The sequence below is a fragment of the Rhamphochromis sp. 'chilingali' genome (genome assembly GCF_963969265.1).
Source record: "Rhamphochromis sp. 'chilingali' genome assembly, chromosome: 11".
Lineage (NCBI taxonomy): Eukaryota > Metazoa > Chordata > Actinopteri > Cichliformes > Cichlidae > Rhamphochromis > Rhamphochromis sp. 'chilingali'.
This window is the reverse complement of record NC_137938.1, coordinates 26,886,576-26,913,819: the sequence shown is the minus strand read 5'-3', so window position 1 is coordinate 26,913,819 and position 27,244 is coordinate 26,886,576. Positions and strand designations below refer to the sequence as shown.

Sequence of the window (27,244 nt, the reverse complement as noted above, 5' to 3'; positions counted from 1 at the left end):
CCTTTGTGGTGTATTAATGTAATACATAGTGTGGCAATTTCACATCTACTAGGTAGCTGACTAATAAATGTGAAACAGCATCTCAGATAATTAACATATCCATGTAATTTGACCAACTTAAGTCTGGCAATACATACACCATACTCCAACCTTCCGATTGGTAATTTCAGTCATTAATTTCTTACAATGACAATTTCTTCCATCTGAAGTTTGGAAAATTGCATCCAAATAAGACAAAGTAAACAAAAGAAAAATTAAAAACCAAAACAATATGCTAAAAAATGTGTTAAGGTTAGTGTAGTAGTTTACACCTGAATTAACTACAAAAACCTATAAAGAAGTATAATGATAATCATTGCACAAATTGATTCAATAAAAACAGAAGAGTCCCAATCAGTCATTTACTTTACTTGCAATATATCTAATCTAATGATAAATCTCTAATGAGAAAGGTAAAACCAAGTATTTTAGGAAGGCACGTGAGTCAGGTAACACTGACATCCAAGTAATGAACGATACCAAGAAAGTATTTTTATTGACAAAGATGCAATGGAGTTCTGCCAGGTTTAGCTTAATGGCAACAATACAGAATCAAACATACAAAGACCACTATTGTGCAATGACTCTGGCAAAACACATAAAACTTACAGAGCTATGACAATGAAACATTAATGTCAAGAAAAATACATCCACCAATACCACCTCTCTATTTTAGTCAAAAAAAATAAACAAACAAACAAAAATAAAAAACATCCCAGTTGACAGGAAAATAAAAGAGAATGGGGGAAAAAAAAACAAAAAAAAAAAAAAACCCACAATAGGTACATCTTAGTCGTGCTACTTTTTGGTTGTCTTGCGGATCAGCGCCATTCTCTGAAATGAGAATAAATGAAAACAATTAGGCCCAGTGTTCATCATAATACAAACCAAATTAACCATACTGACAAATATAACATCAGCAGTTATTCTACCATTTACAGTAATCTAACATCTGCAGCAGAGGCAATCGCTCACCTGTTTGTGGGCCTCTGTGGTACAAGCCTTCTTGAACGGCCGGATCTCATCTGAGCCATAACCAGGAATCCACATGTTCCACTGGCGCTCTGAGAAAAGCAATGCACAATGGCAGCAGGCCACAGACTTTAAAAGGCTCATCGGGATTTACAATAGATATTGATATCGAAGTGATCATATCTGGCAAATAACCCAGTCTATAAGGAAAGATCTAATTTCCATCTCATTTTCAAAAATTGATATATACATGTTATTTTTTTTTTCTTTCAAGGCTTTTACAGTAAATAATTTAAACTCCCTCTGTGATATTCAAACTTATCACAGAAAGCACATAGTTTACCTAACATTTATCTGAAACCATCTACAAATATTAAATTAAGTTCTTATCATTAATATAATTTAAGTGATAAAAAAATCAATTCATACCAGACGTTTTTTATGCATATAAAGTCTGCTAAATCACCTTGTGCTCTCAAAGTAACAACAAAATTTGAATATAAATAGCCAACAAATGATAGCAGCAAATAAATAATTCAAATCAAATTCTCATAAGGCATGTAGCACTGAATTAAATATAAGCCTTGATAATATTTCTGTAAACAGCTGCCAACCAATAACTGCAGAATAAACATTCTTAAGTTTTTTGTGAGAGCTCAAGGCACACAGTACAACCTGACAAAATAAAGAATGACCCAATCATTCAAAAACGTCACAAGCAACTTACCTAGATGTAACTGAACATCTTTCACCTCCAAGGTGTTGGACTTGCGGTGGCGTGCCAGCTGACAGGCTGCCGTCACTACACTCTCTATAAAATCATCCGCAATTTGTAGCAGCATCTGAGAAGAAAACAGGGATTTTGAAAACCAGACAGCGAACTGAAGAAACCATCCGTTTCACTATAGCTTGGATACCATCATGTTAACAGCATTAGGCAAGTTTTAATTGCAGATGATGAAAAAATATGTAAATGTTATTCAATACAGAGAAGATCAAAAAAATCTTGCACAATTTATTTAAACTACTGACAAACCTCCTCAACGTCCTCATCCAGCTGCTCATTTGGGTCAATCTCTCTCACCAGGTCCTGCAGCTTTTTCTTACTTAGCACCTGGGAAAAAAAGAAGATGCATCCATCATCCTTTAACAAAAGCTAATGGGTGCAGTTGTGTGGTCTGCATAATACCTTAGTGATAGTAAGAGATAGAGATGGCACGATACCACTTTTTTATGTCCGATACCGATACCAATATCATAAATTTGGATATCTGCCGATACCGATATGAATCCGATATAGTGTGTTTTAATCAACAAAACTGTTTTTTAAATATCTTGCTGCATTTTGTATAAGTTCATACTCAAGTTTAAAACAACAACTACACTAAAGCTATTCTGTTATACCTGTATGCAAAAAAAAATATTTCATAGTTCAGCAATACTGATCAATCTAATAAACTTAAACCTACACCATCCTCCCTATTCTGGTATTTTAAAGAGTACTTAGCATAAATATTAAGCAACCTAACTAATAGGGTTCCAACTCCCAGCAACAACAAAAATAAATAAATAAATAAAAAATAGGGAACCACCCCTCACGCTCCACCTCATGATGCTTAATCGACGTAATCAACCTTAATTTGATGCAGTGTGAAAAAAAAATGCACAGAAATCAATTATTTTTCAAGAAATATTAAATAGATTCAACATCTTTCTTCAACAAAATTGCAGACTGCACAGATGGTACCTTCCCAAAGGAAAAAGTACTATAGCTTACTAGGGTATATTAGACTTAACAGTTACTATATACAATAATGGACTTCTATACATTTTACATCAGATTAAAACTTTGGGTGTAAGATTCAGATAAATATTAAATAATTAAAAGCTCGACATTTTAAATGAGAATAAGAAAGAAAAGTATGTCTTTGTGCCCTCTTTTCCCTGTTAATGCCCTATCGGCCCCCCTGGCTAAACTTTGCTAGATCCGCCCCTGCACAGTTACCAGCCGTCAGCTACGTAGAAAAAGATCCTGGTGTAGAAAGTAATAATAAATAAATTTTAACAACAGCTGATCAAGCTTAAACGTGCTGCTGTTGTTCAGCCGCTGGTTTCCTCTGTCTGGTGCAAAGTGGGCCAAAAGCAAACAAGAGACACGGACTCGCGACAGAAAAGCCGATCAGCTGATCATTAAGCAGTTTCATGATTGAAGTAGCAGCCGGAGAGCGAGAGGCAGTCGCTCGTTAAGCTTAACGCAGGAATGCTTTACAAACATTCAGAGATGGACTTACACACGTGCTTTACTTCTCTCGGGGATAACTTTGTCGGAGATGAAATGCCGGGTTGCTAGCGAAGCTCCAAATGCTATCCAGACCACCGACAGGTCCCGCATGCCACAGCCGCTCTATCACGTGATGCATACTGCTCCGACGTGCTAACGTTCTGAGGTGAGTTACGGCGTGTTGCAAGTTTTGTGAGGTGCTTTCGTGATATTTAATGGATCGGATTACATTTTTTATTTTTCTCCGATATCCGATCCAGTAATTTAGGTCAGTATCGGACCGATACCGATACGTAATATCGGATCGGTCCATCTCTAGTAAGAGATAAAAAATAAAATGAAAAAACACAATACAACACAGTTTTCTCACATTTAAAGCAAGGAGCCATAAGTTTTGCACTGATATTTTCATGATATTTCATGTAAAAAACAACAACAAAAAAACCCCCAAAAAAACAAAACAAAGAAAAAGAAAGAATCTTCATGTAAAACAAAATACACTCTCAATCTTTTGCATTTTAAGAGGTGAAGTCAGTAAGTTATTACACAGATCCTGGCTTTGGTTCTACTAAGCAAAAAATTAACTAACCTGAGAGCCTTCTGGACTACTTCTACCCGCAGGGCCTGGTGGCAGACCCTTAACCACTGTCACAGTGCTGTTAGCCATGCTGGTGGCTAAAGGAAAAGCAGAGAGACTCTGAAGCGTCACTGCGGGGCAAAACAGTTGTGGTAGGTCTCTCTCGAACCCTCAGCAGCAAGTTGAACTCAGATGTGATGAATTACCTCTTTACCAGGACCGCAGCCGTGAATCTGAAATTAAAAGTCACAAATTAGAGTTACTACAGAAATTAATCACAGGTTGATCAAGCTGTTTAGGCTGAATGTCAGGACATTCATAAAAAATCCTTGTATCATCGTCTTCTTTGGCAAAAATGCAGAGTTTATGTCTTTGAAGCCTCTCAATTCTCAGAGCTTGAAAAAGGGGCCAACTGTCTTTGGGTTTGTGAAGCCAGACCTTCCATTTAAGAGGCTTCTTCAGTTCTAAGTCAAAGGAGCTTGCAAAGACAAATGGTGGGATGTCCAGGTATTTAACCCGTACTAGCGATCATCCCCTTTGGAGGTGGTCCTTAGAGTCGTTGACAGACTACTGATCATGAGCCAAAGTGTCAAAAAAAAGTGCGGGTCATTTCCATCACTGGGGGATAAGGGCAAAACTACTCTTGCCCACTCCATCATGTGACCTATTGAGGTTATGACCATCTACACCCACTGTGAACGACCATTATTGATATAATTAGAATGTCAGGTATCAACAAACTCATGATGATGATAATGGCCCACTCCTTTACTCACACCTTGGTTCATGTGATGAGTCACATTATTAATAGTGGGTTAACGACTCTCAGGACCACGTAAAGGGGAAAATTCCTGGGATGTCCCACCTTTTCTTTTTAAAATTGAATAACTCTTGGATTAAACGTCTTCAGAAACCTAAAGAAGTCCAGTTGCTTTCTTTATTAAAGCTCTCAAGACTTTCCTGGTTTTAAAGTAAAAAATAACACGAAGTTTTACCATAAAACCCGGTGCTTTATATTTACAATAAAGGGCCTTTTAGCGATAGTTGACTTTACTTATTGTTTACAACATTTATTAATAACTCTACTACCTTTACAATACCGAAAGTATGCATAGACCCAAGCCATGCAACTTAGCCGACAAACAATGGCATGGGTTTACTGAAAACATTAATCGAGTTAGTGAAAAATACGACACTCAAAATATAAAAACAACAGATCATAGATTAATCATGGCCGTGGAGTTTCACCGAATAAAACAAACAATAAAAAACACACCGAAGTTTGCGCTAACATTGGTGCTAAAAACAATAGCGGCTAACGTTAGCACCGAATCCGGTGGAGAATCTATATGGAGGCTAAATCTTAAAACTGTGCGTTAAATTGTCAACTTACTCAGTTAAACAAGCACTATCTGTCCATCCTTCGGCGTTGCTGTGATGCCAAATTTGTTGTTTGACACAAAAATCGTCTCTCACTTTCCCCTTTGGGTAGCTGGAAAAATAACCGAGGTTTCCTTTCAATACTTCCGCTTTGTTGATCTCCGTTTCCTGTGGGCGCCGCAGTCCTGGGTCCTCTACTTTGCCACCTGCTGGATGTTTCGTGGAATTACAACAACAAAAAATTGATCTTTTAATAAAGAAGCGTTGCTTTCTTTAGTATCTACACGAACTAATTTTACTAAAAAATAAAAGTTTACATGCTTCGAACAATAGTTATAATTCTTAGTTATAATATATATAATAATATAATAATAATATTTTCATCACATAACTTATATACTTATTCCTTTCCCTTCTGCACAATACAGTGCAAAAGTCTTGAGTCACCCATATTTTTAAATACATATTTTATTCTATTTATTATTCATTATTACATTATGTTTATATATTTTATATTCTGTTCTCAAGGAGTTGCTTTCTTGTAATTCTTTAAAATTTAATCGAGCAATAGTTCTCTCATTTTCATTTTTTTAGTTCTTTCTCGTTCGTTTTCACTTCAATCATTGCACCTGAACATTTTCAAATGATTATTGTGTGATTGTGTGTTTGTTTTGGTTTTTATTTGTTTTCTTTTATACTATTAACACGGATATTATCATTGAAGCAAAAAAAAAAAAAGAAAGAAAAAAGGAGTTTTTCCTTTCCATTGTCCCAGGCCAACACGGTTGTTCATAAAGGGCCATCTGATTGTTGGGCTTTTCTCTGTTTTCTCTGTATTATTGTAGGGTCTTTACCTCACAAAACAAAGCGCCTTGAGGCAACTTTTGTTTTGATTTGGCCCTGCAGAAATAAAACTGAATTGAAGTAAAATATCAGATGAAACTGGACAAGCAGAAGACAAAAGAAGAGGTGGTGGGTCCAAAAAGTTTCATCCAGCATATGAACAGTATCTGAAAGTCATGTCCTCAAGAAACAGAAGTCCAGCAAGAGAGATGTGTTTGGAAAGATGTATCTGGACCTTCAGTTGAACCATCTACTGTTCACTGAAGCCTCGTCAGAAATGGTCTCAGTGAAACAGGGAGAAAAGGCTGAGGTATGACAAATTACACAAAATTTATACAGAAAATCAACGACAACACGTCTTATAAAGTGATGAATCAGAATCTGAAAAATTTCATTCCTCGTCAATATGTACAGTGGAGGTCAGGAGAGCGATACAACAGTGAGTGTCTCAGCCATCTGTAAAACATAGTGGATGCTCTGTCACGGTTTGGGGCTGCATTTCAGCCAGTTCGTTTGGGGATTGTATGAAAACTGGTGGAATTATGAACACAGAAAAGTAGAACACAGATTTTGATCCACCATGCAATACCATCTGGAAAGTGTTAGCAATTGATCTCAATCACACTACCAAATGCAGTGAAAAGCCCACCATAATAGAAACACAAAGAACAGAGTTCAGGTTGTGTTGAAGAATAAAGAAGGAATGTATTTAATTTTAAAAACGTTTGCTTTATTTTAATGTATGTTTGTACGTTTCAATAAATCAACTGCACCTTTTTCCCATTTTCCCAGCAAAATATAAAGTAATGAGAAGTGGCTCAATAATTTTATAAGACACTGTAGTCTCTCTTTTTTTTAAGTAATATGTTGTTTCAAGGCCAAAAATCTAACAAAACATTTCTTTGTTGTTGCTTTTTACTTTATTGGTGTTTTTATTCATCCGCAGTGAACAAATACACAGTAATCTCAAAATATTGCGCACAATATCCCCAAACCCCATGAATGTCCACTGCCCATTTACACCACGGCCACCATCGCTAATAATAACAATAAAAAACATGCAATAAAAACATTAAACCATGAAGTGTTTGACAACATATGCAGTGAAACGGCAATGATAATGAATTACCAATCACTCCCTCAGGGCGCTTTTTAGGGAAAATGGATTTTTATGTTTATCCAGTTCATTCTACTAAATGGAGACATAACAGCACACGAGAGCAAATAACATTTTATAGGATTTTGACAGGTAGTCTCTTTGCTCGGCTGTCTTGCATTGTTTTTAACGAGCTGTCTGCGCGTATTCAGATAACTCGAACATGTGTAGGTCAGCGCATCTGAGGCCCACAGAGTCTGCGGTTCAGCTCCGGTTAACAGCTAATCAATCAAAGGTCAGAGAAAATGAAGCGTAAAACGCTGTGCTTCCCCGGTTTTAGATAGCACGCTCTGCGGTAACGTGTCACAAGTGCTTTCACATTCCGATGAACTTGAGCAGCAAAACACCGACCTCAACGAGTTCAGACGTGACAGACTCCACCGCCCTAAGAGACAAGTGACGCACCGCGAAGTGAATTTCATTATTGGAGCAGCAGCAGCGGTCCTTGTTTTGTTCACTGAGTTTACACTGCGTTCACTTTACAGTGTTTCTTGTGTATGTGACAAATGAGTCACAACATATTCGTAACTAGACTCAGTAAGTCGTGTATTTATGGTTTGATGTTGACTGGTTGTTTACTTTTTTAAATGCTGGCTGGATTTTCAACTTTTCTTCGAACGCGCTTCCTGAAAATCACACGAAGAAGAAAGCCACACCTACACCCTCCTATACATAAATACTGAGCAAACTTTCATTTCGAGAAAGTGCGCAGGAGCCCACGACGTGTTCTCAGATATTTGTGTTGATATTGTTTTCCACAGCCATGAAAGCGCTTCTTCTTGCTGCAGTGGTCTCCCTGATTCATGGCAGTTATGGTAAATATTTTTCATATTACTCATGGACTTTTATGCGGTTCTCTCAAAGAGCTGAATATTATTTGCTCGTCTGTAATGAGATATTGGTTTAATCTTTCAGCGGGGTTCTGGTCTTCCTTTTTTCATAAATATATTCATACAGCTGAAGCCCCTGGGCTTCGTGTGGCGTCTGCTCGCCTGTTTGTCTCCTTGTCTGTGTGTCTCTTAGTTGATCTGTTCTCTTGAGGAAAGGCTTTGTTTTCCTCTTCTGTCACACTGATAGGTTTTCCCTTGCGACACACAGAGTGAAACAGGAAATATTGTTAGAATTATCGAGAGACTAACGCATAAGAGCAGCTAAATGTTTTATGTAGAGTGTGCGGAGGCCAGCCTCGCATTCAGTTCTTGTGAAAAAAAATATGTAAACCATGTTATGCAGCACTTCTTGCCTGAAGTGAAAGAGAATCAGTCTCTGTTATCAACAGTATCCGTCAAGTTGAAAAACCTGTTGGTCATGTGCTTGTGGTGTTTTTTTGAGTACTCCAAGGTTCTCCGGGAAGAAAGCTGTTTTGAAAGCAGTGCTCAGGAGGTACACCCACCTCCGCAACCTCTCACTTAATCATCTGTTATGTCTGTCCACATGCAGCGTCTTTGGTCATCAAAGGGCCAACTGAGCCAGTTTTGGAGGGAGACACGGTCACGCTGGAGTGTCTATACACAGACTCCGACCTGAACATCAGCCAGGTCCACTTTGAGGTCTACTCCAAGGTGAGCTGGAGGAAGATGGGTGAAAAAGGAAAAGAGTGCACTTGAAAAATATCACGATGTGCATGTCACAGCTCTGTTTGTAACGTTGGAGATTTTGTATACCTGAGAAGGAGCTCACTGCTATGATTCATTACTGTTCCTAAATTTCGTTTTTCAAAATAAAGATTAAACTTTCTTATAACTATCAAAAGTTCAGTAAACATTATCACTTCATAACATGTAACTCCTAAAAATGATCCACCACAGTAATTCCCAGTAATGACAATGATTATGTAACTTTTCCTCCTGAATATGATATTTCAAATGTAATCAGATAGCTGCAAAGTAATAATTCAAGACACGTGACTTTTATTTTTTTTATGTTTAATTAAATCATTTTTAAATCACTAGGGATGTGATTACTATTGTATAACCTTAGACTGCTAATGTGTATAACTATCATATTAATTTATTTTCTCTGAGCTTATGTAAGCTCGAAGTATTATGCAGCAGAGAATTTTCATTACTGAAAAGTAAATGTAAAAGAAGACCTCTCTTTTTCTTTTTATTCCCCTCTTTCTCTTTAACAGTACATGCATGGCTGGCGTCCCGTTATGGAGAGATATTGGTGCTTCTACTCACTGAAGATCCAGCAGCTCGCAGACACGCTAGTGCTGTCTATTCCCCATGCAGGAAGGTACTACGAGGGGCCCTACCGCTGTGTGTCCAATGACGAAAACGTGACCGAGCCAGACAACTCCTCGCAGCCCCTGTCCTTCAAAGTGCATTGTGAGTGTGTCGGGTGGCGTGGGTGGGAGCTGTGAGGAACAATGACTCGGTGATGCTGTGTTTTCCTTTTGACAAATAATTAACCTTAGATCGTTATAGCGTGTGTGTGTGTGTGTGTGTGTGTGTGTGTGTGTGTGTGTGTGTGTGTGTGTGTGTGTGTGTGTGTGTGTGTGTGTGTGTGTGTGTGTGTGTGTGTGTGTGTGTGTGTGTTGTACATGTCAAATAGGCATCTGCAAAAATCTAGATAAATATGTGAGTAGAAAATAATGCATGGTATTGCTGAATTTCACTTTCAGTAAGGAAAACACAGGACAATTTGAGATTACTAGTATTGCTAACAAAGGGACGAGGATAAAACACCTAAATATACACCGGTAAACAGTCTAAAACGATTGAACAGATAAACTGCGAAACCAATTTCCGTCATATTTCCCACCCAGCAGGAGGTAAAGACAATCTTTCAGACACTGTGGACACAGCTCTCTTCACAGTGAGGGATAGAAAAACATATTAAATATTAATAGACATATCTATACAATGGCACTGCAGAGGTTGCACAACAAAAACAACAGGAAGTAGAGCTCCGATGCAAATATGTACTCTTACCTACGAAAGATTGACCGCAGTTGTTTTATTTTTTTTTCCATTCGCTTCAGATAAACAGAGCCGTGTCCCCAGCGGGGCGGCTCCAGCTTTAAGGTATCCGTTATCAATGCAAAGCTTCAAGAAATGTCATTCATGGCATAGCTAGTCAGATTTTCAGTGCCCTCTAACTTCTCAGTGGCCATCGAATCGACCATAATGTTGTTTGATAGGCTCCTCAGCCTCACAGGGGTGATCAATATGAGGAAAAGATTAGAATGGACTGTAGGACCGAAGGAGAGAGAGGAGGAAAGAAGCCAAGAGCTGGATGGACGTGGGCCATCTATTGAGATAGAAGAGAAAATGAGCCATTATTCACAACATTGCCTCTCTAAAGACTTCAATAAGATGAAGCCTATTATCATTATTATTGACCGCTTGGTACAGTCTGTACCACAGGGAGGCAATCGAACTTGAGCATTTATGCTCAAATATACTTAAAATATCTGAGTGTTTACCAGCTGCTGCCACTGCAAACATATGTTCAGTTACGGCCTGAACGGTTGACAAAGTTGTTTCAGCTTATATTAAATTTCCTGCTTCATTAATGCCCGATCACACGTTCTCATTCCCGACTGCGTCTTAGATATGGGGGAGCTGTCACTGTCCAGGGAAGGCTACACCGGATACCTGGGTACCCCACATGAGCTGAAGGTGCGACTCGGAGACGACGTGGTGGTGAAATGCTCTGCCAGCTCATCAGAGGAGCCGAGCTACTTCTGGTACAAAGAGGTGAGAAAGCCTCGGGAGCGTGCACAGTGGCTGTGCCCTCATTATGCTTTTGGAAACTTGTCATTCTCTCTCTCACCACTCTCTCCCTCCCGCTCAGTTTGACCTTTTTTTTTTTTACTGTCCTGTCTTCTTCCATTCTCACCCAGTCTCTGCTGGCTTCTTGCCTTTGTTCAAGCACTCTCTTAGTTTTCCCTCCTCCTTTTCTGTTTCCCTTTCTGACTTTGTCAAGCCACTTGTTTCCCCTTGCCCGCCGTCTTTCCATCCCCTTCACAGAAGAAGTGCTCTGTATTTAAGTGACCGGTTGGCTTGGGCACACCACTCGCTGGGGATTGCAGCTTGCCCACTTACAGAGGATTAATAGTTTAATGAGGTCTAGACAAGAGCCAGTCAACCTGAAAACAATTATGCGGATAGATTTCTAATGATTTTTTTTTCCAGTGTTTGGTTAACCGGCATTGAATTATTCAACTGGGCTCTTTGCTGAGCGAAGAAACTCTTGCCCAAGGGAAATTAAGACATCGCAGTGTAAAATGCCAAACTGACAACTGGCATGGCGTCCAAGAATAAGTTGATGAGTCAGGAAATACACCGAGTCTTCACAGTGAGAAAATTATATTATGCTTTCAAGGTGTCAAAATCGCAACTTGTGTAAGAAGTGTAATGAAGCTATGCAACTATTAAGACATCTAGGGACATGCAGACACACTTGCCAAGTTTCCCGTTTTGTTATTCCTCTTGATAAGTTGGCTTAGGGTTAATATGCTTGTTAAAGGGTCACTGCTAATCCGGGTTTTAAATGAGCTTACAAGTCCAAATCCAATTCAGTGGACATTTTATGCTGTTAATACTGTTTGTCCTCCACATGATCATATGTAATACTTCAAGTTTTTTTGTGGTTATTTAATGTACAACACTGTCACTTTGATGAAGACTAATAATTATAACCAGTAGAAGTGACAGTGTATTGTATGTGCTCACAAATCACTTGGGACCATTAGAAAAAAAGGAATTACGCATTCAGGGAAATAATACGACCAAACAATATGTTCATGTCACAGTTTATGTGAGCGCGTGTGTGTGTGTGTGTGTGAGTTTTTCTGTCTGTGTCTGCAAGCCCACTGTGTGTTTGACAGAAATGGATGTGGGGTAGAAAGTGGCGTACAGTTTGACAGACAGCCGCCGTGGGCACATTGGCCCCCGGTAATGACAGCAGGACAGAGGCAGAAACAGGCCACTGCTTTGGGAGCCAGTGGATTTGCATACAAAATGCTGCTTTGGCCAGACCTGGCCTTTATGGGAAATCCTCTTAATTCAGATCCATTCAAATTGAAATGGACTTTCTTGGCAGGAACTGTAGCTCCCAGGAGCCAAATCATTTGCATGGTGTAATGTTTTTGTTTTTTTTTAAACTCTCCTCCACGCTCATTTGTTTTTCAATCCTTGTGTTTGGCCTATTATTTGTTTCCTCCCATGTTGGGCTCTATCTCATAATAGTGCTGCTATTTCTGTGTCAACAATTCATCCTTCTCCCTTGCCATCTCATTATGTGTTGTGTTAACAGTGTGTTGTTGCAGCATCATTCTTTGCGGATGATGGTGTTATCTGGGTTATTGACTTGTGGTGATGTGTGTTCATTCATTGGGATTATTGCTCAGGTAAATACGTTTGATTTGGGACTTTTGGGGGCTGCTCTCTGAGGATCAAACACCCGCTGATATTTCTGTCTTTCTGTCCCATTACCAGTCCATCTGTTTCTTCCAGTCTAGATTTCACTTGCTCTCATTTTCCATCCTTGCACAAGTCTGCCTAAAAACGATTCCCCTTTTTCTCTTCTCTTTTTTTTTTTGTCACATGGCAGTATATGTTCTCTGTTTCATCTTTTGCGCTCAGCTAAGTGCAGTTTTAATTTGTATGTGTTTAGCTGTTTGTCCTAAGGCTGCGAACAGTCTGGTAAATAGACATATTTTCCTCCTTTTTTCATTCTGTTTTTCTCCACCGTATGTCTTTCTCTCTCAGGGAAGTGACTGGGTTCTGCCCTCTTCTTCACTGAAACTGTCAAAATTGAATGCGATGGATGAAGGACAGTACACTTGCTCTGCTAGGCATCCATCTGTGGAGTCCCTCAGCAAGAGACGTACTATCAGCATTACTGTACTGCCGGGTAAGAAAAGATTTACCTGGGTGAGGCCTTTTGTCCTTTGTACTGATTTTTCTACATTTCCTCTTTCTGAAAACTAGCTAAGGTTTCCTTGTAACTGAGGGGAAATTTCATCCATCAATATTAAACATCCCCTGAGCAAAAACAAAACTAAATATTATGTTCCATTTCCTTTTCGCAGTCAAATATCACCAGAAAGGTCAGGTATTAGGATACTTTTACGTCAGCAGGAGCATATGCAGAAGTTGTCAGATACGAGACGCCAACCTTTGATGCTTTAAATTTATGGGAAGTACAGTACAGGCTTGAGGTTTAATGTATCTGAAGGAGAAATTACAAAGAAATATGAAAAAGGCCACATCGCCCCAACAAAGACATTTATTAAAACACCTCACGTTAAAAAAAAAAAAAAGGGGGGGGAACAAAGTCCCAAAAGAAATTACCTCTAAAATGTCAAACATGTAAGAAGGTCATACCTGAGGATATAATACATTTTAAATATCATAAACAAATGGTAATAGTACAACTGCCTCGACTTTAAAGGATAAGAGGGTAATTATAAGAAGCTGTGGTTTTACCTGACCTTTGATTCCTTTTTTTCTTTTGACTGAAATATCAAGTGATGGTGTGTAAATGAAGAGCTCTACTGAAGAGTTGTGAAATTTAGACATTATGAGCCATTTTCCCACTGTTACATCTAAAGTCCTATAGTCCCTTAGACATCATACATATACATAATGTACAAATGACGGTATAATATATGACGACAATAACTGACGAATCAGAAAGTGTAAGATTTTGTCAGCTCTGTATGCAAAAAAGTTAGGACATTAAGGCAATGGTTTGAAAATTGCTTCAAGTTTGGGTTTAGTTAAAAAATGAAATGATTCAGTATAAGAAGAGCATCACAGAGATGCCAAATCTTTCATGAGTAGAGATGCGGGAGGGGTTCATCATTCATAAAACTCAGCAGTCAACATAAAATTGCAAATAATTTGGACGTTTATCATCTGAAATCCAATACTGAATTAAGTTAGGGTCCTACTCAGACACGCTGCACTAAAACCAGACATGATTCTGTAGTAGAAATCATTGCATACGCTCAGGAAGAGTTTTAAAAACCATCATCAGTAAACATAGTTTGCAAGTTAAAACTCTACCATGCAAAGAAATGAATTTACAAATGAGGCACATAAATGATGCCAAAATCTGGTTCACTGAATCAAAATGAAAAATTATTTTTGACAATTGTGGTCACCACATCAAATGGGAAGGAAGCACTAAATTCGCTTTTGTTCAATTCAGTTGTATTTGTTATCAGCAAGCACTTGGTGACAGTGGGAAGGATAAACTTCTGGCAGAAACAGGTTGTGACCGGTTGAAAAGTGAGGGAGGAAAAGGGAGAGTATAGAGAGATGAGGACAAAACAAACCATGTAAAAGAGTAGACAAAATGCAATGACATACAGAAGGGGTGTATAAATATATCAAGAGTGAAAGGAAAAATTGCTCAGAAACTCCCCCAGCAGCCTGAACCTACAGAAGCACAACTAAGGGATGGTTCAGCCTCACCTGATCCAGATCTAACTCTATAAGCTTTATGAAAAAGTAAAGTTTTAAGCCTAATCTTAAAGGTAGATCTATCTCCCCACAGCTTTTTATCAGTGCACAGTGGAGCATTAGTTCCCATCGCATGGGTAACATTAAAGTCTGTAAAGATCCTTGAAGCCTGACCGTGTATAATGGTTTTAGAGCAACACATGGTGGCAACCAGATGACTTTTTCAGGAAACAAAGACGCTGCTAAACCACATTCTGCACATTACAACAGCATGACTATGTAGTAAAAGTACCCAGGTGTTAAGCTGGCCTGCCTGCATCTCAGACCTGCTATTCATTACAAAAACAAACAAACATTTAGAACATTGTTAAATTAAAAGCCCAACAGTTCAGGGAGACCCTGTGCAGCCGAAATCCCATAACCAGAAAAAAAGTAAAAAACATTTGCTTTAAAAACAACACTTGGTCTCTTTAGAGTGTTGTTAAGAGACAGGTAATCCAACACCATGCATATAAACATGAAGTTGTTGTTAGCAATAAAGTGATATAAATCTTTTATATTTTTCCAAATATAAAAACAATCAAAAAAATCAGTTTACTTTAGTTTCATTTGCAAATCAATGCATTCTTGCATGCATTCACATTGTACTCAGCTTTAGGTATTTAGGCGCTTGCACAGTCTCACTTTGCCTTTGTCTAAAATCTGCATGATTGATAAGTGATTTTTTTTTTTTTAAATCTTATGAAACATGATGGTTGCTTTCAAGTACAAAAGTAATTCCATTACAACATTATAGCTAATCCAATTAACAGAAACTCATCAGTCTTCATCGTCTTCATTGCTGATCTGTGAATGATTACAAACTGTTAACACACTGCAGTGTTTAAATGCTATTCTCTCACCCAGTAGGAGCTTTATAGTTCCAATAGTTGAAATTATGCAATCTGTAAAAATGCAATTAAGCCAATAATAATAATGGATTGGATTTATATAGCAAGGCACCCAGAGCGCTTTACAATGCCACTATTCATTCACTCTCGCATTCACACACTAGTGGAGGCAAGCTACAGTTGTAGCCACAGCCAGAGACTGACAGAAGCGAGGCTGCCATATCGCGCCATCGGCCCCTCTGGCCAGAACCAGTAGGCAGTAGGACACAACAACCAGGACAGAGAGCCCGGGGATCAAACCGGGATCAAACCGTGTTGCCTCCAACATGTATTTGTTGTTGCCTCCAATACTCGTAATCTTAATTTTTCAGTGTTTACTTTATCCGCAGCTCTAAAGGCTGGATTCAGAAAAATCCCTCTTTTTTTTTTTCCCCCCAAACATTACCATTAAATTGGGAAATTGTGCACATAACAGGGCCGATCAGCCAGTTCTTGCAAATTGTAACAAGCAGGCTTCTTGAAGATCAGCGCTGCGTATAAGGCTGTAACAGTTTGAACTGTGAGGAATACAGTCTTTTCTATCACAAACAAGCATAAGGTTGCCTTTAGAAGCTTCGCCTGGAGGCAGAATGTGAATACTTTTGCTGATTTCGCATTCCGTGTGATACATGTTTTCCTTCATGTCTGTCCCACAGAGGATGCCCACTGGTATGAGACAAGTGATGGCCGTCTCATGCTGATGATCTCGGCAGTAGCTGTAGCTCTTGTGGTGTTCATCCTCTCGATGATTGTATTCCTGTGCCGCAGAGCCAAAGAGACCAAGACCAGCAAGGGACCCATGTAAGAAACAACTGCGTGTTTGTGTCTTGTCATCTTAAGTCTTCACTTTTTAGATGTGATCTTTTTAAAGCGTGTTTACAATTTGATGGATTGTGTGTCTTCAGTGCAAGAGAATGTTTGTGCTTGTTTATCTAGTCACCCTCCCCCTCCTGTTACCCAGAGGATAGCTTTTTAAATGATTACAGCAATTTCCACAAAATTTCACTCTGTCTAGTGTGATATCATGTGAACCAAAGTCATTTCAGTCACCGTGTAAGTGTAGGTGTGTGCGGCAGTGTGCACCTTGGTGTATGCTTCACTCTCTGACTGTTCTCTCAAAAGAAAAAGAGAGGATGGAAAAAAAAAACTTTACATATGTGCCGACTTCCACCTATTTGAAAAGGCATTTACCATCATGAATATTAAATTCAATCTCAGAAGCCCTGATCCACTTGACCTCATCCTTGATCTTTTTCGTCCTCCCTTTGCTCCCATGCGTTTCCACGCACTTCCTACTCGCCAAAGGCTCGGGCTTATGACAGTAGGTTAAATTCTCTGTCTAGTGTAAAAGTATAAAGAAGGCTACAGCAATTATAAGGAAATTAGTGGAACTCCCATTAATCGTGAAAGCTGACAGTGCCTTAATGTGCACCGTGACCCAATGTAGCTTTACCCATTAACTTCTTTTCCATGTAGATTAAAAAAAAAAAAAACAGTTACAAAAGGCAGAATTTTCACAAGATTCTGCAGCAATCAGAAGTTCTGCATGTTTGTAGTGGCCTAAAAACAACTACTAAACTTTACAAACCTGTGCTGAGTATACAAGCATGTGTGTACAAATAGATACAGATAAGAGAGGGAGAGGATAATGTACTTTCATATCAGCAGCCAGGTGCGCTTCCAGTGCTTGGTTCTAGTCTATAATTTCCTCACTTATACCTTTCGAGCACCTACTGAGAGATCGATATACTGATAATCATGCTCGTCTTTCTTCTCCTTTCTTCCTCTCTCCAGTGATGACCGGTCTCAGAAAAAGCCGATCTACAAAGCAAGCTCGGAGTCCCTACCCTCCACTTGCGGAGACAATCAACCTCTGGTGTAACTGCAGAGGCAGGTGGAAGGAGAACGGATGAAAGGATGGAGCGAGAGATGGAGTTGTTGTCCATAAAAAAAATAAAGAATGTCATAAAGCAGTAAATGGGTATATTGGGAGACATTTATAGGGCAGAGTACAATAAAAATCAGCAACAAGCGGGGTATTTAAAAAAACAAAACAAAAAAAATCAACTGAAGGGCAAGTGATTGCTTTAGAGATGCCTGAGCAGCTTGGCTTGTGAGCGCACGCTGCAATTCTGCATCTTGGACAGAAATGTGGGCAATTTTCCTTTCATGTATACTGCAGTGTGAAAAATGGCAGGCTACGTTCTTAGAAAATGATGATGAGGATTCTACTCGCAGCGCTATAAAGATGCTCCATTCAGTTTTCTTCTTTTAGTTGCACACATAATTGCTCAGCTGTGTATTGTGAATGAATCGTTTGGGTGATAGGACAAGGTTTTATGTTGTTGATTTGTTTCTCTTTCAACCTTCATGTTTTCCAAAGCAGAACCAGCTCAAAGCGTCTTCGAGAAGGTTATTGTAATCTCTTTACTGTGACAGCTCTCAAGCACATTGCACTCGGATATTTAATTTAATGTAGTTGGGATTTTCTGTGGTATTAAATGGCTTTCAGAAAATATTATTTACCATCCTCCAGTGTGCCATTGATTTTGTTCCATTTAAGAGACACTAAAGGGGGTGAGGAGTATTGACAACATGGTAAGAGCCGGACATGCATGCTTGCTTGGCCGCACATCCTCTCCATCCAATGCCATCTCAAGCTCGCATCAGCTTGTTTACCAACCTTCCTCTTCGGTCTGAAAGACCTTACTTTGAAGCGATGACCTTTACTCAGAGTACTGTGCATGTGTATTCTTGCCTCTATTCCCATCTGCCCGTAAGCAGAGAACTCAGCCCTCAGTCAGTTTGTATACACGTGTATGGACTTGCATTCACAAACTAGAAACTCTCATAATGTGAATAATCGCATTGGCAAGTAACCTTGAAAGCTTTCCCGTCAGTTGTAAGGGCAGACAGTGTTGGCCATTACAAGTAAGTTCTATTTTAACTAGACTAGATTAGTCTTCTCTGTCTCCCACCCAACCCCTCCCCAAAAAAAGCATCACAGACTACAACTTCATCTTTTTAATTTTCTCCTCTGTTGCCTTGTAACTCTTAACGCTGTGCCTCACCACCACTGCTTATTACCATAACCGTGCTCATAATGCTGAGAATTTCATTACGCTTGTCTGTTGAAGTTATGTTGGGTTTTATGCGGTTTTTATTATCGTGTGTGGTTGACCGTAGGCCGTTGTTAATAATGGGCAAAGCGGCAGTTTAACACTGACACTCCATTAACGGGTGCATGCGCCACAGAGCACAGCCAGGATAATGTTATTAAACTGATTATTCAAGCCCCCTGTACAGCTCAGCTCTGCAGCAGCAGCCTTCCTTTGTTTAGCATTTTACAGACTCCTTGTATTTCTTCTCCAACTCTACAAACTTCTGCTTGCTTTATGTCTGAGGTCAACCCAAGGAATGTGGAAGCATCAGACAGGGAGACTATAACCAAAACAGAAAGACTTAGGGGGGAAAGAAACATGCTTCATAGTGGGGGAAAGAAAAAATACAATGTTGTGAATTTAAAATGCTCTCCTGAATGTTAAATGCCAGTGAGCACCATTTCGTTTTGGCCTTTGAGTCAGTCATGAGTAAATCATTCTGTGCTCCCTTGTGGATTTTGGTCTGGGGGCTTCTGATGTGTGGCCAAAAAAAAAAAAGAGACACAAAATTATGTATCAGGAATTTCACACACTGGAGCTTTCCCTGAGGTACAATGCTCTGGTCGGGAGAGAGGGAAGTGAAGTTTACAGTGACATTTTGACCTTGACAGTGTCTCGATGGATAAAGCACCGGACAACAGCTTAGGTGCTGTGCAGTGCATACAGATTTCCTAAAAGTGTTTTGTCTGGTGCACGCAAGGTCCTGTCCGGATAAGGATGCAGATCTGTACTGTGGCATTAAAGCTAAATAGCTCCTCACTTATGTCCGCAGTTTGTCAAGTACCCTAGCTGCCCTTAGTGCACGCAAACCAATATCTAAAGGTGACTTATACCAAACGTGACACCGCACTGACTAATGCCTTACAGTGCCAGGCATTTGTAACACTGTGTCATTGACTACTGCTGTTCCCGTCACGGTCACTTGAGTTTGTATGTGCATTCTGCATATGTTGTGTCAAATGGCTGAAAATGAAGGAGTGGAGTTCGCAAGAGAAGCAGGTGTTTTCCCCTCATTACTTCCTGACAATGCCCCATCTGGTGCGGGGGAGCTGCTGCCACAGACTCCCTGCCAACCCGGGAACAAACACTCGCAGAGAGGCTGACAGGGAAAAATGGGATGGGATGGGAATTGGGAAATGAGTAGGGCAGATATTATCCTCGCCAAACAACAAGGTTAAAACTTGTGTCGAGTAATAAGATCTCTCAGTGGAGAGACCCCAAAGCGGGGACCTTAAGATCTAACACAGATCCATTAGTACAGGTTAGCTAAGGGGTAAGAGTTCAAAGCAACTTTATGGGAGTCAAGAGTAGAAATATTAATATTAATACAGACTGCCCAGGTGCTCTGGCTGCTTGAACTTTCCTGACTGTTCAAACTAAACTGACCAAAGTGTCTGGAGGACTTGTCAGAAGAGGCGGAAGCAGATTTAAGACGTGTGACGTGCCATCCCTGCAGTTACCTGAGAGGGGCGCCAAAGACACAGTTTCAAAAAGATGCCTTCAAGCCGTGGATGCTATAAGTCCATAGTAAACACTAGATTAGAGGGGGGACAAAAAGAGATGTGGAGAGAGAAACAATTTTCATAATGGACCAGCGCTCTCTGACTGGAAAACACAATTATGGGCAAACTGTGGCCGCAGCATGAGGGTAAAGTTAAAGAGCCCCTTTAGCACGACCTAATAAGCCCTGACTACAGATGATCAGAAACACCGGCTCATCCTTAGCCCAAGTTTTTGTTCCGAGCTATTACCGTCATTGTAAACGGTGATTTAACAGCTTACACTCAGGTCTGTTTCTTGTTCTTCTTGATGAGTCCTATGCACATTAATTGGATTCAAAGCAGCCTCTGCAACAGAATTGAATCTCAAACTACCCAGAGGCTACTGCTTGGACTGATTTGGCACTGAGTTTCACGGAGTTTCTACCACCAAATAGCCAAACAGTAATTTCAAACGAAGTGCCATCTTTCAAATGATCGCGTTTCTTAAGCTGCGTTTCCCTCCCTACAGTCAACTTTACATTTTTTGCACCACTTGTCCCTAAATTTGAACAATAACAACCATTCATTTCCGTCATCTTAATCAGCGTGCCTTGCATCTTTTAAGTCCTTGGGGTGGAATTTGAAATAAATTGGTTATTTGAGTCGGAAAATTAATGCTGGTTATCAATCACATTTAGAGCGAATTGATTTCAATTAACTGGAAGACGCAGCCCCTCTTGCCTCCCCGGCTCTCCTCCTGGATAGCCCATTTCTTTTTTTTAAACCCAGCCCCTTGCTCACATCCGCACACCCCTCCACCTGCTCCTGCTCTCTGCAATTGGCTAGAAAGACATCCAGGACCGCCCAATTGGCAAGCTTTACAATATATTTACAATGTAAAGTAACCAAGAAAAACCGGCCAAGCCGTCATATTCGGGGATTCAGAGGGAGAGAAAGTGGGTGTGTATGAGAGGGGAGCATTACTATGTAAAGACCTGCTATTACGCTCGGAAAGCCTAACAAAGCACACATTCGTTCACGCACAGTCGCACGCGCGCGCCCTGTCACACACACACACGCGCGCACACACACATAGACGCTAAAGGCGCTGTCGGAGGGTGAACCTGCGGGTTCATGTCACTCTGATTTCTCAAAGGAAGAGGAATATTAAGAAAGATATCAGAGGGGAATACCCGCGATGGCTTTCGCGACCGTGTGGAACTACTGCGTCCCTCTAACCATCGTAACAGTGGCTTGGCTGCTCAACACTGGTAAGGCTCAAATGAAAGTGAACGAATGTGATGTGAATGGGAAGAGTGTCACGCCGTCTCGATGTGTTTGGGCTTTTCTGTGCAAGTTTATCTAAGTCCTCTAAGTAGAAGCTGAATAACGCTTAAAATGCACCGGGTCCACTCTGACTTACTGTGCACTTGGACGGGAAGGAGGAGGAGCGCACCACGGAGCAAAACACGTGCAGATGTGCCAGTTTACTGTTGTTTTGTGGACTGGTGTTAATATTTCTCAGTGGGTAATTAGAGTCAATGCCCTTTGCGGAAGCCGGGGCTGTATTGTTACATGGATATGAGTCATTGTCTTAATCACATGTCGGAACTGCTACGCTGGGAAGACCCCTAAAATGTCAAGTCGTTGAAAAGAAAAGTGAAAGGTGGCCACTTTTTTTTTGACCATGCATGAATATTTAATGAAAGAAGCCAATGCTCTCTCAACCCTTGTGCGTCACAGAATTTACATTTTCTCCTGATGTTGGGATTCATTTTATTACAGCTGTTGTCTGTTTCGGAATGGGAAATGGGAGCCTGTGACTTATGCAGCCTGTGAATGCAGCGACACACACAGAGCTCCGATTAAATATTCTCATAGAACACACGAGAGCTCATAACAAATGCCCGCAGTGGACCAGACATGTCTCAGACACACCAGCAGCGGCAGTGCTGTTTGTTACTGCTTTTATATTCTGGAGAAGGGTGAGGGACTGTAAAGACCTTTGAGCCTCCCCCTTATCAGCTAAAATAACATCTAACAATGCTTTACAGCAACTTGTAACAGTACCTGTAGTGTTTTGTATTGCTTTTATCACCGTCACTGGAACACTTCAGGTTGGGATAGTCCTGCTTTACTTCTTTTACACAGTAGTTGGCTAGTTATGGTCACTCAGTAGCTTCTTAAGTGCCACATTTGCAAAATATGGGGATTTGGATTAGCCTCTGAAGAACTTCAGCTGGATATCTTTGTGGGATTTGTTTGGATGCAATTTGAAATAAAACTTTCAAAAAGAAAAGTCCATCTGAAGCCTCTGTGATTTTGACTAAGGAGGATTGATGATGACAATGTGCACATAAATGTTGCTCTGCTGGTTTGTGTCCTGTGGCTGTTGCACTCTGTGACCCCTTGTTTATGTTGTCCTGAGGCAGTGAAATAGTTAAGTGCTTGGTGAGGCATGGACACACTCAAACCTGGACGGTGCTGTTATGTTGATGTCTCTTGTATACAAGAACTACCTTACCAAAGCCATTTTTGTGGCTGCACTAATACCGACCTCACCAGAGCCAGTATATTGATAGATATTGATTTTTTCCTTTGGAGAAAGTGTGTGTGTTTGTGTGTATGTATGTGTTTAATGAACACTGGGTGGTTAAGGTATGCATGAGCTATAGGTATTTGTATGTTGTTCTCACTGTGTATGGGGTTTGTGTTTGTGGGTTTGGGCACCCATCTATGAATATGTGTGTGTGTTGCAAGTATGTGCTTTACATTAGTGTGTGTGCATGGGCGTGCGTGCTGCGTACAGTGCAGGGTTTTGCCTAAGCTGCAGGCAACCTCAGCTGGGGGCTGCTCACTGATCACTGTCATTAATCTAGCCTCTGACAGGGGCTGAGAGAGACAGGAGGCTGGGGAGTTTAGGGGTGTTACAGGCATAAGGTCGGTGGAGAAAGGAGGGAGATGAGGTAGAGTAAAGATGGTCTGTTTCTAAAAACCTTGCAGATGTGCACCGATGCTGTGTCTGCATTAGGAAAAAAGAGATTTAATAAAGATCTTGTCTCGGTTATTTTTCTTCCACCAATCTGAAAGAAGGGAAAGGTGGGAGGCTATAGAGGGTTGGCAGTTGTTATTATGCTAGAATAGATATGGACAAACTGGGTGGATAGATGGATGAGTGGACAGATAGATTGAGAGGTTGCTGTGACGATAGCGAGGCTGGAAGACTTGGCACTTCTGTGAAGGATGAGGGAGAGACAGAGGGATGGAAAGATGGATAGAGGAAGAAAGGCAGAAAAGAACGAGGGAGCGAGGAAAAGTGAGAGAAGAAAGGCAGAAAGACTTCACAGTGTGTCTGACGGGCAGGCCTGAGGGACATGCACACACAGTCAGTGCTGTATGTTTGTGCGCAGATTGCCTGGCTTTGTGGAGGTGTCTGATCAACAGCAGCTGCAGGCCAAACTTGCAAAGCACGTACAGTAACAAATGCTGTTAACTCCACCTCTGCTTCGTGCCCACCCTTAATCGCTACCCTCCATCACTTCCATTCTAACAACTCATCCCCATTTCTCTCCTATGCCGCCATTACCACCTCCCTTATCGCAGTGTGCATTAAATCACCTCCATTTGTTTATTTGAATGTGTGCAATGAGAGCCATCCGTTTGAGCTTGTTCCCCATCATCCTGTTTGGACCTTGGCTGGGACTCTGGTGGCTGAAAAACGGCAGCAGTTGGACGTACTTGTGGGAGGAGATTTGAATACCAATTATAGCTGGTGTGTGCAAGTGCGCGTGTGCATATGCACATACACACAAACACTCAGTGAAGCCATGCATAAATCAATGTCGCTGTGAGTCACAGAAGGGAGGTTTGGCGTGTAAACACAAGCATCAAGGGAAATGCAGTACCCACAAAAAATAAAAATATGGACACATACTATATGATCACTCAAATAAATGCAGGAACGCATATGAACATCCACACACATCTTGCCTATAGACAGCTTACCTGTTTTGAACATAGTTATATTACTGCTTATGCAAGAGTTTGTCTGAACTCAAGTGCAGATTTTGATGCTTGTCAGGCACAGTTTGCATCATTCCAGAGTTAACGTTGCCTTTTTACTTTCTTCCACGTTACATTGGGCTTGCTATTTCAGCATCTTTGTTTTTAATGTGCTGAAAATGTCTTCACCGTGAGCCAAGGTTTATCCTTTGATCCAAACCTTGGAGCATAATTTTCCCCGTAAATAAGATAAACTTCTTGGCAATTTAATTATGAAGACCTAGACCTCCCTTCTTTGCTCTCTGCCCTGCCATCTGCTGGTTCAAGGTGAATATCTAAAGCCCAGTGCACAATCAGATTTCAGCGTTGAATTCTTTTCCCCCTCAGATTCCCTGCTTTTTGTAGGTCGAAATAATTGGACAACCTGAACTTGGCAGACTATGCCTGTCAACAAAGAAGAAGCTGAAAGGAGCTTTTCTTTAAGGAAAAATATGCTGCCTGTTGCTGCTGCGCGTGGCCATGTTTGATCAACCAGGGCATTCTTAAAGGGTCCTGACAGGGTGGCCCACTATCTCGGCTGAACAACTGGCTCAACATAAGCTCCATAAACAAATTGGACTGTATCACTTTTTGGGATAGTCACAACTGAAAGAGTTACAGAGCTCAGTGTGGGCTGCTTTTATTCTCCCTTGGGCTTTCATGGGTCCATTACTCAGAAGCAGAGGTTTCGAGGTTCACCATTTAGTACAGGTGATGTATTTTACAGTAATTATCTCCTAATCTGCCCTCCAGTCTTCTGTGCAATCCATAATTCATTTGTTTTGATCTGCGGTTGCTTCACACAATAAATACATTTCCGTAACTTCTTCCAGTATTATATACCAGGTTCAAAAAGGATTTTGTTTTCACTTGAATAGAAATAAAAGGACCTAGGAAGGAGCAAGTTCCTCTATATCCCTGCAGGGACACATCATATGACTAAGCGTTCCCCTTTTCAGCCTTTTTTCAGCTCTTGTTTTCACTCTGCTGCGTCCTCACGAACAAGTTCATGCAAACAGAACACATGAAGCACAATGATTGAAAGGGGCACACAAAGACGCCAATTGGTAATTGGATCCTTATATCTCATTTGACCATTTGTTTAATCGTCCATTAGTGAAACTTTCTGTCAATCTAATCAGGCCAGCACTAATGTAGAAACACTCTTTATGGCTGCCACCTCATCTCCTTCCCATTACTATTCCCCAGACAGTGCAGCTTGTGATTATCATAATGGTGATCTATGTCGTCCTTACGTGTCGCTCTTTGAGAACAACTGGCGTATCACCAACTTTGCAGCTGAAGTTTTTAATGCTGACTCGGATGCCAAGGACGTCTCCTCCATTTGCTGGCATTCGAAGCCTGCCAATCAATCTGATACTCTTAACTCTCTCTGAACTGACTGGCCCAGTGCAAAAGTAGATCGCCTCTTTGGGTCCAGCTGCCCATGCTGCGACCTCGTGTCCCCTGAGCCAGCAGCTTTTCTCCAGATGCTGAACCCTCTCGATGTGTATTTGTCTTTGCCATGAAGCTGTGACTGTGTCACAAAAAGTGATTGTCTTTGTGTAGCTTTTTAGGGAATACTGACAAAGGCAGCTGCTGAGCACAAGGTGTGATTATGTCAACGGAAGCTAACCCTGAATTGCAGGCAGGTAAAAGAGACAAAGTTGAAAGAGGCAGTCCTCTGACGTTAAAAACCCCCCAACTTTGAACCACTAATGCCATTCTGGGGAACATTCCTTGCTATTGGTGACATGGTTTCCATGACTAAGAGTAAACGTTTATGCCTCCTGCCTGGCCCTGGGCTTGTTTAACACCCTTCCTTGCTGCTGTGACACCTGTTTCGGCAGCTCCCACAGGGCGTAGCGCTAACGTGGCCAGACAGCAGCCTCTGGTAATGCCAGTAACCAAGGTGATTATCCCCACTCAGGCACTGCAACAGAGCCCTCACTAGCTGTGATTGGATGAGAGAGCCTTATTTAGCTGAAGAGGGCAAGTGCCTAAAATTGAAGAGTTGGAAACTGTGTACTCTGGCAGTGCTGAGGCTAATACACATCCCGCCTGGAAGACTTGATGTAGAGACAAGAGGAGGAGAGGATGACTGGTAATTAGGTGCTCGCGTCGGGGTAAGGAGGGTCAGAAATGAACTTAAACCTAGGTGAAACTGTCAGGCTGGGCACAAATGTTGCCAACAAGACCCCATTTCCCTTTGCTTTTGGGAGGTCTGTGTGTCCAGTGGAGGCTAGCTGATGAAGAGTGACCAGCCTTAGCTGGGGCACTGAGGGACTGATGGGGTCACAGAGGGAGAGTGAAAGGGTTACGGGGAGAGAGGGAGAGATGGCTGGCTGCACAGTGTATAAAAGAACGAAGGAAGACCGCAAGGAGGGGGAGGGAAAGCGCCAGGGGCTTGCGTCACAGACCACTGGAGCAGGGAGGAACAGAGCAGAGGAGAAAGTCAGGCAGAGAGAAGTCCAACAAACGAGTGAATGATTGCAGGATTTCAGCTCTAAAATGGAAGGGCGTGTTTAAAAAAAAAGAACAAGAGAGAGAGAGAGAGAGAAAGCAATCCCTGCGGTGCAGTATGACTGATCTATGGGGCCAAAAAAGTGAGGAAGGAGGGAAGAGAGAGATTAGGTAGGTGGGGCCAAAGCAGAAAAGTAGAGGGTGCTGATATGAGAAGAGGATGTGGGGAAGGAGAAGGAGGAGGGGGAAGAGGCGAAACAGAGAGATGGATGGCAATATACCGAGAAAAGCGAGCGCGGGCAGGCACTGTGTAGGTGACCACACCTGAGAGGCAAAGTGTCATGATCGATGAGGTCACAGCATGCACATGCACTGTCACACCCACATGCACACAAAAACGCAGGCAAACAAGTATTGAAATTGTTTACCAGCAGCTCGTGGACAGTCCTCCCACTTTCAGCAAAGCTACATGGCGCTTCGGCTTGGAGAATTAAACACCC

The 27,244-nt window shown here is 41.1% G+C and overlaps 3 protein-coding genes across 5 annotated transcripts in view; 2 read left to right on the top strand and 1 right to left on the bottom strand.

Annotated features, from left to right (window-relative positions):
• Positions 1-506: 506 nt before the first annotated feature.
• taf12 (TAF12 RNA polymerase II, TATA box binding protein (TBP)-associated factor) lies at positions 507-5,407 on the bottom strand. 2 transcript variants are annotated; one of them, XM_080896759.1, is made up of 7 exons: positions 5,263-5,407; positions 4,076-4,102; positions 3,882-3,967; positions 2,048-2,125; positions 1,739-1,853; positions 1,015-1,103; positions 507-873 (listed from the first exon to the last, which is right to left on the bottom strand). In XM_080896759.1, the coding sequence occupies exons 3-7, from the start codon at positions 3,957-3,959 to the stop codon at positions 838-840; spliced, it is 396 nt and encodes a 131-aa protein (XP_080752885.1). In that variant the 5' UTR covers positions 3,960-3,967; positions 4,076-4,102; positions 5,263-5,407; the 3' UTR covers positions 507-837. The 2 variants fall into 2 exon arrangements, with proteins under 2 accessions (XP_080752885.1, XP_080752884.1); XM_080896758.1 differs by having other exon boundaries at positions 3,882-4,102.
• Positions 5,408-7,672: 2,265 nt separating this feature from the next.
• Positions 7,673-18,119, top strand: LOC308405829 (CD166 antigen). Its single transcript, XM_080896581.1, has 7 exons — positions 7,673-8,063; positions 8,689-8,810; positions 9,380-9,578; positions 10,807-10,952; positions 12,969-13,113; positions 16,255-16,399; positions 17,393-18,119. The coding sequence occupies exons 1-7, from the start codon at positions 8,012-8,014 to the stop codon at positions 17,478-17,480; spliced, it is 897 nt and encodes a 298-aa protein (XP_080752707.1). The 5' UTR covers positions 7,673-8,011; the 3' UTR covers positions 17,481-18,119.
• A 3,021-nt stretch (positions 18,120-21,140) lies between these two features.
• Positions 21,141-27,244, top strand: part of cadm4 (cell adhesion molecule 4) — a 118,851-nt gene continuing 112,747 nt past the window's right edge. The window contains exon 1 of one of the 2 annotated variants that reach the window (XM_080897489.1): positions 21,141-21,511. In XM_080897489.1, the coding sequence (XP_080753615.1) occupies positions 21,439-21,511 (73 nt within the window). In that variant the 5' untranslated portion in view covers positions 21,141-21,438. The remainder of the gene's footprint in view (positions 21,512-27,244) is intronic. The other variant, XM_080897490.1, reaches the window with a different exon arrangement.